Here is a 13,567-nt window from a genome sequence, read left to right as displayed (position 1 = left end):
ACATTACCAAGAAGTAAGTAATTTGTTCATCTATTGGGTTCTTTTGCCCCCACGGATTCCTCATCTATGAAAGACAAAGCAGTATGTAAATCTGAAGGAGGTAGTAATCAAGAACACCACCTACACCAGAAAAGTCTGGAGGACTGCCCTACCAAAACGGCATCCGGGACGCAAGAGAATCTAAGTAGTAATGCACAGCAAATGTGTGCAAAGATGCCCACGTTGCTGCCTGGCAAATATCCGTGCCTGGGTCTCCCCTCTGCATAGTAGAGGTGGCAGTCACCTGTCTGGTAAAGTGAGCTTAAAGACCCCCAGGCACTGCCTTCCCAGCCAGATTGTGGCATTCTGAGATGCAGAGAATGATCCATCTGCACTGGCTCTGTTTTGACACAGTCCTGCCAGCATGAGCACCAGTGTAATCAACAAAGGCGAGTCATCTTTCTTGGCCTCTCTAGTACGAGAGACGTGGAACTTAAGGGCCCGTACCAGGTCAAGTCGATGGAATCGTTTCTGTGCCTTGGAAGCGTGAGGCGGAGGAAAAAACACAGGAAGATGGATTTTCTGGGAGAGATGTAAATCCGAGACCACCTTCGGCAGAAAGAAGGGTCTCAATTTCAACATCACCTTCTCTTAGGAAAAAAAACAAATAGGGTGGTAAAGCAGACAGTACCTGGAGCTCACCCACCTCATGGAAGGGATGGCAAACAGGAAAATCACCATAAGAGTGAGCAACCTAATTGAAAACGAATGGAGGGGCTCAAACGGAGCTCCCTTAAGAAATGTTAAACTAAATTCGAATCCCACACCGGAACCACAAACTGCCGGGGAGGAAACTTGCTGCACAAACCCCACAAAATCTGCATTACAGTGGGGATTGCAAAGAACGAGCCCTGTTCCGGGGACCTCTTGAATACCAAAATAGCTGTGAGGTAACCCTTTACAGTGCCAATCTGCAGGCCTGCTTGGGCCAAGGAATGCAGAAATCCAATACAGGGAATAGTGGACAGGATAAAGGATCCAGGTCCCTTTCCTGGCACCAAACCGAAAATGTATGCCACCTGGAGACATAAGCGGATTTTGTGGCGGGCCTCTGCGCTGAAAGGAACACGTCGAGGAGGTCATCCAACAAGTCCCTGTCTCTCAATAGCCAAGCATGAAGGTTCAGGCAGCTGAGATTTTGGTAGAGGACCCGCCCCTCTGATTGTAAGAGCAAGTCGACTCTCCTCGCAAGGCACCAGGCAGGGCAGATGAACATGTCCAACAACTCTGGATACCAAGGCACCAGGGAGGTCAAATGGGCATGTCTAGCAACTCTTGATACAATGTTCTCTGCGGCCAGTCCTGAGTGATCAGGATCATTGTGGTTCCAAACAGACACCACCAACTGTGAACCAGCGGAATGACAGGGATCGACGCAAACTCGTAACGGAGGTTGAAAGTCCACTCAGCGATTAAATTCCCTGGAGCAGAGCACCTCACACTTTCTGTTGACACTGGAAGCAAAGAGGTCCACTTGAGGAATCCCCCAATAGGAGAAGAGCTCCTCCAGAACTTCCTGACCAAGCTCCCACTTGTGGGAGCTGAAGTCTGTCTGCTCAAGGCATCCGCTGTGACATTCTCTCATCCAACCAGATGAGCTGCAATCAGAGAGACCCTTATCAGAGCCCAGAACCACAATCGCATTGCTTCTCTGTACAAATACAAGGATTCAACTCCACCTTGTTTGTTGAGGTAGTGCATGGCCATTGTGTTGTCTGTCAGGATCAACAAAGTCTTGCGTTTCAGAGAGAAGAGAAAGCAACCAGGGCCAGTCTGATCACCCTCAACTCCAGCAAGTTGATGTGTTCCCAAGACTCTGCGGGAGACCACAGGCCACTCACCGTTAGGTCTTAAATGTGAACGGCAAAGCAGTCAGAGATTAGTCCGTGACCACTGTCAACTGGGGCCAATGTTGGGGGCCACCTTGCAAGATCCTGAGTCACCTGGTTCGAGACCTGCAGAAGGTCCAACATGCGGCTCCGAAACTGCTACCATTGGCAACAGAGAAGCCACTGAAGCAATCTCTGGTGCATGCTCGCCTTTGGCAGCACAAGGATGCAGGAGGCTATGAGGCCCAGGAGGCACAGGAAATCCAAGGCACGGACTTGTTCCTGGGATTGGAGGACATTGATATTCCGAAAGATGTTCGTCACTCGATTGTCGGGCGGGAAAGCACTGCCCAGGCGAGTGTCCAAGAACGCTCCAATGAATCTGAGAGACTGGGGTGGCGAAACTTAAGACTTTTTGAAGAACTTGGAAAAACCGAAGCTGTGCAAAAGTTCTTGTACAGAGTAGGTGCTCCAACACCAGATCCTGGGAGCGAGCTCTGAACGAGCCAGTCCCCTTCTGAGGCGAGCCGCTACCATTCGTGAAGACCCTGGGTGCCGAGGAAAGACCAAACAGCATGACCTTGAACTGGTACTGTTGTTGCCCCACTACTAACCTTAGATACTTCCTGTGCTTTCAATGAATCGGCACATGAAAGTAAGCGTCCTGAATGTCCAGGAAAACCAACCAGGGCTGGAGAGCGAGGGATTGCAGAATGTGGGCTAGAGTAACAATCTTGAACTTGTCCTTGTGTAGGAACAAGTTCAGCAGCTGCAGATCCAGAATAGGGTGCAAGTCTCTATCCTTCTTCAGCACCAGATAATAGGTGGAGTACCACTGCCTTCCTCATTTGGAGCATGGAACCAGCTCAATCGCACTTTTCACCAGAAGCTGACAGACCTTCTCCAGGATGATGGGGTCTGGAGACAAGGGGGTGGCCTGAGGGCTGTGGTCCTGCGGCAAAGAAGGAATGGGAGGCAATAGCCCTGTGGGATGTCCTGCAGGGCCCATGCATCAGACGTGGTCTTTGACCATTCCGGGATGAACAAGCAAAGCCTACCCCTCAACCCACCTGTGACGAGTGGCAAAGCCTGTCACTGAGGTTTGGCGCACTGGGATGTGGTGGGGACAGCGTCTATTGCAATGCCTGCCGCTGGGCCCCCCTTCCTCTACCTCTCGGGAAGTGCCTGCCTGCCCTGCCCTCTTCCCATGACAGATTGACCATGGGCACTCAGGGCAAAGGCGCGAAAGGAGTGAAAACCCCTGCCCTAAAATGATGGCTGTGTGGTAGGCTGCTGCACTGCTAGCCCCAAGGACTTAACAGTTGCCTTAGACAACTGGACCTTCTGGAAGGCACCGTCAGCTCAGTTTCAAAAAGGTTTTGGCCACTGAGAGGCACGTCCAACAATATGGTCAGGAAGTTGGTCGCAAACCCTGACGTCCTCAGCCATGTGTGGCACCTGACTGCTGTGCAAGTGGCCATGGATCTGCCCACACAGTTCTTGTGTTGTGTCCTGATTGTAGCATTTGGCGTGCCGACTCCCTGCCATCAGAAACCAAGGACAGGAAACAATCCCATATCTTTCCCTCTGGGGCGTACTGAGCTGCACTGGCCACCACCGTCCACAGGCTGACGGAGAACTTCACCATGACGCCAGAGGCATTCACGGGCCACAGTGCAAGACTACCTGACGCAAATTCCTTTTTGACCCATATGCAAAACATCTTACTCTTGCTGTCCGGAGGAAGGTGCGGGAAAGTAGAAGTCTTCAGGCTAGCCATCGCAGCTTGAACCACCAAGCTTTCAGGCGAAGCATGGGAGGAAAGAAATGTTGGCTCCGATGGAGCAGGATTGTGTTTCCTCGCCAAATCCCTGTCCACTGCCGGAACAGAGGCACGTTTCGCCCACACTTCCAATCACAGGGCCTCCACTACTACATTGAAGGGCAGGAGCGTCTCTTTCTTGGGGGCATCGTCCAGAGTATCATAAAGTACCTTGGAACTGGACCTAGCAGATACCCCCAGATTTTTGGCCACCTTAGCTATCAAAGGCGGCTTGAGACTTTCCTGGAGTGGGAACTTGCAAAATGTCCATATCTGAGGAAGTGTCAAGGCCACTGGCCACTTGCAGGTCCTCTGCCAGGTTCAGCACATCCTCACCTTCCCTGTAGAATTCTTCTGGGAAATCCCTCACCTTCCTAGAACCCATGGGTTCAAGCCAAAAGCCCTCTTCATCATAGATGTTGTACATTCTTCACATGAAGGCATCCCTAGGAAGTGGACGTATTCTGGTGGAGCAGCAGTGTCCACAATGCCGGTCAGTGCCAAGGCCGCTGTTCCCGCTGGGCAGGGCCTGTCGACAGTGAGAGACCTCTGTCTCTGTTTGGTCCAGCCTCGAGCCCTTCGGCGTGCGGGAGTGGTCCCCAGAGCGTACCCTGATGGTCCCAACAGACACAATGAGACCCTGTGGCACCATAGCTGTAGCTACCAGCGCCATGGCAAAAAGGTCCAACATCTTCAGGCGGAAGTTGAAAAAGGTACCGGTGCCGGATGCTCCAAGGACTCCCGGAGCAGTGGCTCTTCTTCTTCATCAAATGTTGGTGTGCAGACTTACTCGGAGAGCGGGACCTCTTCCAATGCTGCTTCTTCTTGTCCTTTTCCTTGCGTGGAGCCGCCTGTTTTCCGGGCGTCGTTCTGTGTCGTGCGACCTCGACCGAGACTGCAGAGCCTCACCATTTACCTTATTAATGAATGTGAAGATCTTCGCTGCTCTTTCATGAATGGCTTTTGGGTGCATGGACTTGCATGACTTGCAATCTAGGGTGTTATGGTCACCCCCAAAGCAGTAGAGAAATCCAGTGCGGATCCAAGGCCGACATCTGCTGGCTGCAATCCACACACAGCTTGATGCCGAGGCCTTCGAAGGAGTAAGCATGACATTGTTTTTAAAGAAACCAGAAGCTCGACTTGCCTCTTGTTCCCAAGTGTTGAATAGAGTGTGCGGAAAAATAAACTGAGGTCACCGGGCATGGTGCCGCTATAGATACTTGCCGCAACATCATATCCAGCACCGGGTGGGCATTGGATGGAGCTGATGCAGAGCCGTGCCGCACCCCTCGTGGTTCGAAAGGTTTCTGGAGAACAGCCAAACTGGAGTAGGGATATCATAGATAACAAATCGATGGGAGGAAAGAATCCATTAGAAAAAGCTTTTACCCTTTTGAAGTTCCAACCTAACCACGTTGAGCTGTTTTGTTACCATCCTAAAATCTTTCTCTGAAAGGTGGCCTTATGTAAGGGTCATCATTGTTGTGTATGTGATACAGGCTGCCTTGAAGAAGGTGCTGGGTTGGATAGATAGTTATTGCAGACAGGGCAGATGTGGTCAAATGTCTTGTTACTGTGAGGATGCAGGCTGCGGCATGGTGGACAGCTTTCAAGGAAATAAGGGTCAGAATTGTGATACCAGTGAGACGGGTATTGCCACCATTCAGGTGGGAGACCACAAGAGAGTAGACAGTTGTTCTGATGGATCATGTAATGTTCTCTTAGTTTTCTTGGTAAACGGTGTCTCAGTGGCGGATGGACATAATGCATGATGTGAGTTGGGGTGTGAATCCAATCTTTTTCCTTTAGCCAGGTCTGGAGTTTAGCAAGCTTGGTGGTGCTCCCAATTGGGATAATTTTATTTTGGTAGTTTTTTGAGATATATGCAGACAGTGTTTCATTCGGTGGCTGTTGCACACATATTTGATCCTAAGGTGCAGACATGTTTTTTGGGGTTTGTTGATAACGAGGGTCGAAAGGAGATCCTCTGTGATCTACATTTATGAATTGAAGCTGATAAGTGACAATGTACAGATGGTAAAGGCATTGTTCTGCACATCAGTCAGCCACAAATCAGCATAATTCATCTTTGCATTGCCTCAGGATAAATAATGACGTAAAAAAACAGACATGTTGTACCCTGTGAACCAACAGTCAGGAATTGCTCTTTAAAATATGTTCCCAACCTTTTTCTTTGGGCCAATAAACCTTGCCATCCATTTGAGGGTAGAACATGGAATTGCTATTGTTAAGACCATCTCTGTACTTGGCAAAGGGCGATGACCTGGTAGCCATCATTAAATCCCGGGGCTTTAGCCAGATTGGCCTGAACCCTCCAAATCCCTCTATTCCTTACAGGCGGTGTATCCTTTTGGGAATGTCTTCTGACATTAGTCTAATTCATGTTGCTGATTCATAATGACCACTGCCTGCTGCCTTTGCTTGCCTTCGCTTCCAAATGGTTGGGATAGTAGGTATTTTAGCTAATTGCAGCAAAGGAGAAATTACGTACCAGCAATGCTCTTTGTATGGATTCTTCTCCCACATATTCCTCATCATAATAGATGTTCATCCAGTGTCAGCTGCTCGGAAATTTTTGACAAGGTGTGTAGTGCGGCTCGACGTCGTCTCTCGACTCCCTCGTATTCGGCAACGCCACTCCTTGACTCCGGACGTGACTTAAGGGATGCACTACGACCCCTTAGCCCAGTACCCCACATTTTTCCCCCAGGCTCTGCCTGCAAGAGGAAATTTGCACTAAACGGAGAAGGCCAATTTAACAAACCCTCTTAAAGTGCAGTACAAAACAACTCCTTTTTTTTAAAACAGATTTTTTCCTCTTCTAATCTGCACATAGAGGTGTGACAAGCTGGGTATTCTGGGAGGGCGATGAGGAATCTGTGGGAGAAGAATCCATAGAAAGAACATTACTAGTAAGTAATTTCTCCTTCAATGGATTGCATTCTCCCACAGCGTCCTTATCTTGATCGACTCCCAAACGTTCTCAACGGTGGAGGAACGGAAGTCACACCAAGAAACTTTGAAGAACTGCTCTTCCAAAACAAGCATTGGCACCTCTGGCAACGTCTAGGCTGTAATGCTTGGCAAACGCATGCAGCGAAGATCACGTCGACCACCCTACAAATGTTCCTTACTGGCACCTCCACGCAGGGCTGATGTGGCCGCAATCTCTCTGGCTGAATGGGCCCTAAGCCCTGAAAGCACTTTATTGCCTGCATTCTGGTAGCACTCAGAGATGCATAACACTATCCATCGGGGGATGGTCTGTTTAGTAACAACCCACCCAGTCTGGATTGTGAAAATGCAATAAACAGTTGATCATGCTTTCTGAAGGAGCCCGTTCAGGCCAGATAAAATTCAGCGCCCTCTTGTGTTCCAGTCTGTGGAGCCTCTCCTCATACTTAGACGTGTGATGTGGAGGAAAGAACGCCAAAAGATCTACACTTTGACTCAAGCAGAATTCTGACAACACCTTTGGTAAATATTTTGGGTGAACCTTCAAGGATAAGTTCTCTCTGTAGAACTTCAAAAATGGAGGCTTGCAAGAGAGTGCCTGCAGCTCACTGACCCACCTTGCTGATGTGATTGACACCAAAAAGGTGCTCAAGGTGAGAAGCCTGATATAAAGGCTGTAACCGAGCCGCCATCACAAAAGTCAGAACCATGTTTAGATCCCAATTTGCAACAACAAAAGCCGAAAGAGGAAAAGAGTTAACAAGGCCCTTAAGGAACTGGGCCGCCACTGAGATATAGAAAAACAAACCTTGTTCTGGCGTCCTTTTAAACAAAGGAAGGCCTGCCCGGTATTCCGTCACCATACTCACCTGTAGCAGGGACCAAATTTGAGATTGGATAAGCAGGAGCTGAAACCAGCTCCTGGGTTTCCAGCATTAACCAGTGATCAGGAGATAGCACTGGACAACCAGGAACTAGTGCATAGCGTTTCACAAATCTAACTTCCACACAAACTACAAATTTTGTCCCTTATTTATGACCCATCATGCTTTAAATGTCAAATACTTGTGTTCTAATGTTTATTTATAGTTTGTTCCAAATAAACAGAGTTAAATTCATAATGGTGTGTTTGTTCGTCTTCAGTTGGCATGGGGAGCCAGAAATAACTCCTGGTAACTGTTGGTCTCAAGCTAACCAGGGTCTTATTGGCTATAAGCAGGAGCTAAGTAGCTCCCCTTAATTTCGAACCCTACAGTTAGCCTGATTTGGTTGTGGCCAACAAAAACTCCATCACTGTGGAGGTGGGATACATCAGGTCCACTTCTTGCGCTTGCTTTTCACCATGCTACAACATTTCTCCACTTGCACGCATACAGTGACCTAGTGGATGGTCTTCCCACAGCCAACAACACTGCTAATGCCTCATTGTACAGGTCCCAGTGCCCGTACCTTAGCCTCTCAAGAGCCACACATGCAGATTGAGAGTTTCTGGGTTCGGGTGAAGCATCTTGGCTCCCGACTGCGACAAGAGGTCCGGCCTCTGAGGAAGTCGAAGAGGTAGGCACATGGCCAGTCCTTGGAGGTCTGGGTACCACATCGTCCTGCCCAGCAGTGTCGGATCAGTATCAGGTGAGCCCTGAACCTCCACAACCTCCTGAAAACCCATGGGATCACTGTTATCGGTAGGAATGCATAGTGGAGGTTGAAAACCCACTCCACCAAGAACGCGTCCCCCAATGCCCAACCCCCAACCCCAGTGGAAAATTCCCTCAAGCGTAAGTGTTCACATTTCGTGTTGTCCTTCTTCTCATGCAGGTCTACTGCCAGGGTGCCCCTTGTGGGAGACCGAGCTCTGCCTGCTCAGAGCATCTACCAGCCCATTCTCCACCCCTGTCAGATGAGTTGCAGAGGCTGAGATATTGTTCTCCATCATGCATGACTGTGGTTGTATGGCCTCCCTGCACAGGGGTAGTGACCTCACGTCACCCTGTTTGTTGAGGTAGTGCATGGTACTGTGTTGTCCGTCAGGACCAGGACAGATGTCCCCTGGAGGGAAGGTGCAAACGCTGTCATCGCTAGTCTGACTGCCAACAACTCCAGCAGATTGATGTGACAACATTTCTCCTTCTGGGACCAGTGGCCGCTGACCTGGAAAGGCTTGCAATAAGATCCCCAGCCCTTCAACAAGGCGTCCGTGACCACCGCAGCCTCCGGCCACAGTGCCCAGAATGGTTCTCCTGCCAACATATGTGTCCTGTCGTTCCACCAAGCCAAGCCGTCGACAACAGGCTTCGACACTTGAAACACATCCAACATCTTGACTGAGTAGTGCGACAAATGGCTTCTGAGAAGCCACTGCAGGGATCGCCTCAAGAACCTCTCCTCTGGCACAAGGAAGATACAGGAAACCATGAGCCCCAATAGGATTAGAAAAGTGGACACTGGGAGACTGCTGGAATTCTGGAAAAGATTGACAATATTTGCCACATTGGTCACTCTCTCCTCGGAGGAAAAGCCTTCTCTTCGTGAGTGTCCAGGACCGCTCTGATGGTTCAGGGAGAAACCCAAGTCGTGTAGCAGGGAGCAAGCGTCCTCGAGGTGTCTCGAAACCTGCTCTGGGGACAGAATCCAGATCAACAGGTCATCCAAGTATGGGAATACAAAGATGCTGAATGCCATGAGGTGGGCTGTCACCATTGCCATCAGCTTGGTAAAAATCCTGGGTGCTGAGATCAGGTCAAGCGGGAGCACCTTGAACTGTAAATGGGCGTCTCCAATGACGAACCTCAGGAAACACCTGTACTTCCTGTGGATAGGCACGTGAAAATAAGCACCCTGAAGGACCAGCTACACCAGTCAATCCTGGAGCTGTAGAGCCTAGAGAAACTTTCTCAATGTCACCATCCTGAACTTGTCCTTCCTCAGGAACTTGTTCAAGACCCTGAGATCCAGTGTGGGATGGAGTCCTCCCCCTTTCTTGAAAACTAGGAAGAATCAGGAGTACCAGCCTGAACCCTTCTATGTGGCTGGCACCTCCTTCACTGCTCCATTAAACAGAGGAGCTTGCAGTTCCTCCTGGAGTTCACTTTACGGCAGTCGGGAGGTTGGTGGAGGCTTCCCAATCAAGGATGAGCATAAAGGCGTTTGACCTTCCCTGGCTGCCTTCATGTCGGACAAACCAGGCGCAGTTGGAGCCGAATCGGCCTGCGGCATTAAGGCCGAGCTGTGCCACCCACGGCCTTCTCAAAAACCTGCATCATTTGTTTTTTAAATTCTTCCCACTCCTCCCTCAACATCCCCTTCACAGAATAAGACTTAGCCTTTTTGTCCGACAAGTCAGAATCAAGTGTCATCAGTGCTTTTTGTGCAAAGAGGAAGACTGGTGGGACTCGCTGTACGAGTGCACTTGGTGTCATGCTCTGAGGATTTTGAGACTGACTTCGCAGTGGATTTCGAAGGTCTACTGATCGCCAGTTTTGCTGAACGTTCCATCACCACCTTCGGGTTCATGGCCAGACAAAAATCACATTGCTATGTATCGTGCCCGACACCGAGAAACCACATACAGATAGTGTGTGGGTATGTGAAGGACATCCTGGAGTTGCAGACCTTGAAGCGCTTGAAACAAGATGGTTTAGGCCCTGACATTCTGGCGTAGCAAGAACTTTGAATCGAATCGAAGAATCGAGCAATGTTCCGAAAAACGTGCTGAACATGTGGAAAAAAGGAACTGAGGTAAGGGGGTGTAGTGCATCCCTTTAGCATGGCGATCGAGGAGTCACGTCCGGATGTCGAGGATTGGCGCGGCCAAACACAAAGGAGTCGAGAGACGATGTCAAGCCGCACTACCCCGCTGCTGAAAACTTTCCGAGCAGCTGTTGCTGGATGGATTATCAAGATGAGGAATATGTGGGAGGATGCAACCTATTAAACAAGGGTTCATCCTTCTGAAAAGAATTGGTTGGTGAAACTTACAGTCACCTCAAGACTCCAAGTCTAAAGTTACAGAAATGCAATTTTCTATAACGTTGTTTATCCTTGCACAAACATTTTTATTACTAGCTAGCATGATTAAACAAGCATTTAAGCAATTCATTGACCCATTATCTGTTTTGTGCATATGAATAGGTTAAATGTCAGTGAGGAATAAGGCTGGGAAATCCATCCACACATGTGTAATGCAAAGGCAATGTCAAAAGTGCATTCCAGGGAATTAGAAATAGGACTGCGACAAATCTCCTGAAAAGGCATCCATGAGTATTTGTGGGGCTGGCCCTCAAAATTCAGGCGTCCCACGAATATTTGCAGGTACTTGGGGCTCCTCAATTTTTCACAGAGCCCCCTCTTGACTCTAAGATTTTTGTTTTCCAAAGCACTGTGGGGGTTGCATGACCATCCCCACAGGGCATATTTCAAGGCACAGTTGCCAGCATGACCTAGAGGAAGGACCCTTCTTCTATATTTACCCAGACAATTGTGCTGGTGACTAGGCTGGGATGTATGCAGTTTGATAATTTAGCATGCCCTAGGTGGGGAGCAGAGTCCAGGTTTCTTTTATATTTAAAACATTTTGTATTGCCCTGTGGACCCGTACTGCCTACCCTGAACTTTGTAAAAGCTTGAGGATCTGTTGAACCCGGAATTACCCAGATATCCAAGTGATTTGGTGTTCGGACAAATAAATGTACCCACACTTTATTAGAAGGTCATTACAAGATGTGTCCCATACAATGGCAGGGTCCTCCAGAGTAGAAATGGGCTACTCTGTCTCTAAAAGTAGAGTAAAAAAGGCATGAAACCTCTTGTTTACATGACATAAAACACTCACTTCAGAATGCAACACCGTCAAGTGAATACCACACGCGGTTAGAGTCTGCAGAGACTGCAGAATTTGTGAAGATTGCGTGTTATTTTTCAATCCGATGCTCAGTTGGCTTACTACGTAGCACTTTAGATTTGGCGGGATGCTGTTGGGCATAGAAAAAGAGGATGAGTTGTACTTCATATCACATGGTAAAAATACAATATTTTACAGTATTCAGATAAAAAAGACATTAAAGAATCCAACATTTTTACTTTGCTCATACCATACACATTTAATACCAGATTTGCATGCTTAAACGTGATATATGCATAGTTAGCTCTCACCTTACAAAAACAGTAATTGTACACCCACATTTTATCATGGTGTTAAGCCCACTTCTTTCAGACCCTGCAAACATTTTTGGTTTAGTTTTGGGATCATACTTTCCAGGTTCACATTAGATGTGTGTGCACTCCATACCAGCTCTTATATCTAATTATTATTAACTTTGCACCAATGCTATCCCAAATGCACCAGTAACAGCACCTTAAGTCAGATGTAGGTTCCAGTTTTCTTACCTGCTTCCAAAATATTGCACACAATATATTGTTTTAAATGTATGTATTTATTAAGATTATAAACAGTTAAATGTATACAACTTTCATAGCAGGAGGTTTATCAAGTGTCATGGTCATGTAATAGTTAAGCCAATACTATAACAAAACAATGCAATCCATTGGTACCAAGCATTATCCAGTCCGCATCCAAGTTATCATATTATAACAATCATATTCAAACATGGGACCGACCGTCAGTTAATTCTATTAATGAGTTCTCATACTGGTGACTGCGTACTGACAGACCAATAGTCTTTGGGTCGCGAAGTAGCCCCTGCTATTTCTCTGTAGGTGTCCTCTTGCAAGTTACACCATGTTAAGACCTTAAGCCAACATTCATAACGAGGGGACGATAGGGACCACCATTTAAGCATCATGGGCTATACCAGGAAATCGCTGATGCATCGCTGATGCATCTTGTGGAAGACCCACTTGTACTTGACCCACTTGTATCCCAACAAATACACTATTGGATCCAGTGGGACAGCCGCGTCAACAATGTTCTCCAGTTCAGACGTCATGTCTTACCAAAAGGATGTCACCTGATTACATGACTGTGCCATATGTAAAAAATCAACATCATCCTGTTTGCACCCATGAAGCAGTGGGATTACATTTCTGTATTTTTTAACATACTAAATGAGAAATTTAAAATTAAATAATGTATGCCTAAAATTCATAGATCCCTTTTTGGTTTCACACAATATTGTTCTCATTCATTAGAGGTTCTTGACATGTTCTTACATGATGTTCCTGAATTTGGATACATTTTTGTGGTTCATGGAAGCACAAATAATGATGAAGCAGCAAAGGTTTCTACAGCGCCCACTTTCATTTACTTATACACCCTTTCCTGATAATTGGGGCATAGTTCTTGTCTGAGATTGAGATAGTCTCTTCAGGTAAATTAGGAGTTTAATAAAATTGGGTGCCAGAGCTTGTCAGATTCATGTGACATTGTGCATGTGTGCTGGCAAGCACAACTGCTGCACTAACATGACACTGGTCCACTGTCCTAGCCTGCAAAAAACACTCCACAAGCATGACAAAGACTAGCAGTTGACTGGCTCAATGCAACTAAAGGTAAGTAAATATTGATACTGTCCTATGAAGAATGGAAGGAACAGTGATTGATATTGAGAGTAAAGAGCCATACACATGGCCTTAACGAATACCTTTACCAGCCTGTGCTACTTTAACTGTACTGTAATTAGCCCTTAAAAGACATTCTGCAATCCTACTTTTTAGATACCCCCTATTGCATGTCAGATAACAACACTAACCGATTCACTTCCGCAACCACCTGCATTTGTATCACCTTTAATGGGCTTCATATGAGTGACTGCTTAACAAATTGAACGCCTGGCCTAATGCTTTCTGCTTAGATGTACTTGCATGCAGGTCTTTCCTCCTTTATGCTATATCGAGTCGCAATGGCGCCTGTAAGTTACGAGGTGCGTAGCGTGTGCTGATTGCA

The 13,567-nt window shown here is 47.5% G+C and overlaps 1 protein-coding gene across 1 annotated transcript in view; it reads right to left on the bottom strand.

The window, feature by feature from the left end:
• LOC138568695 (uncharacterized) overlaps positions 1-13,567 on the bottom strand; it is a 1,243,988-nt gene that overhangs the window by 716,348 nt on the left and 514,073 nt on the right. The window contains exon 75 of the mRNA XM_069646472.1: positions 11,498-11,636. Within this exon, the coding sequence (XP_069502573.1) occupies positions 11,498-11,636 (139 nt within the window). The remainder of the gene's footprint in view (positions 1-11,497; positions 11,637-13,567) is intronic.

The sequence above is a fragment of the Ambystoma mexicanum genome, chromosome 2q, assembly GCF_040938575.1.
Source record: "Ambystoma mexicanum isolate Mex_15411 chromosome 2q, UKY_AmexF1_1, whole genome shotgun sequence".
In the NCBI taxonomy this organism is placed as follows: domain Eukaryota; kingdom Metazoa; phylum Chordata; class Amphibia; order Caudata; family Ambystomatidae; genus Ambystoma; species Ambystoma mexicanum.
This window is presented reverse-complemented; position numbering and strand designations above follow the sequence as displayed.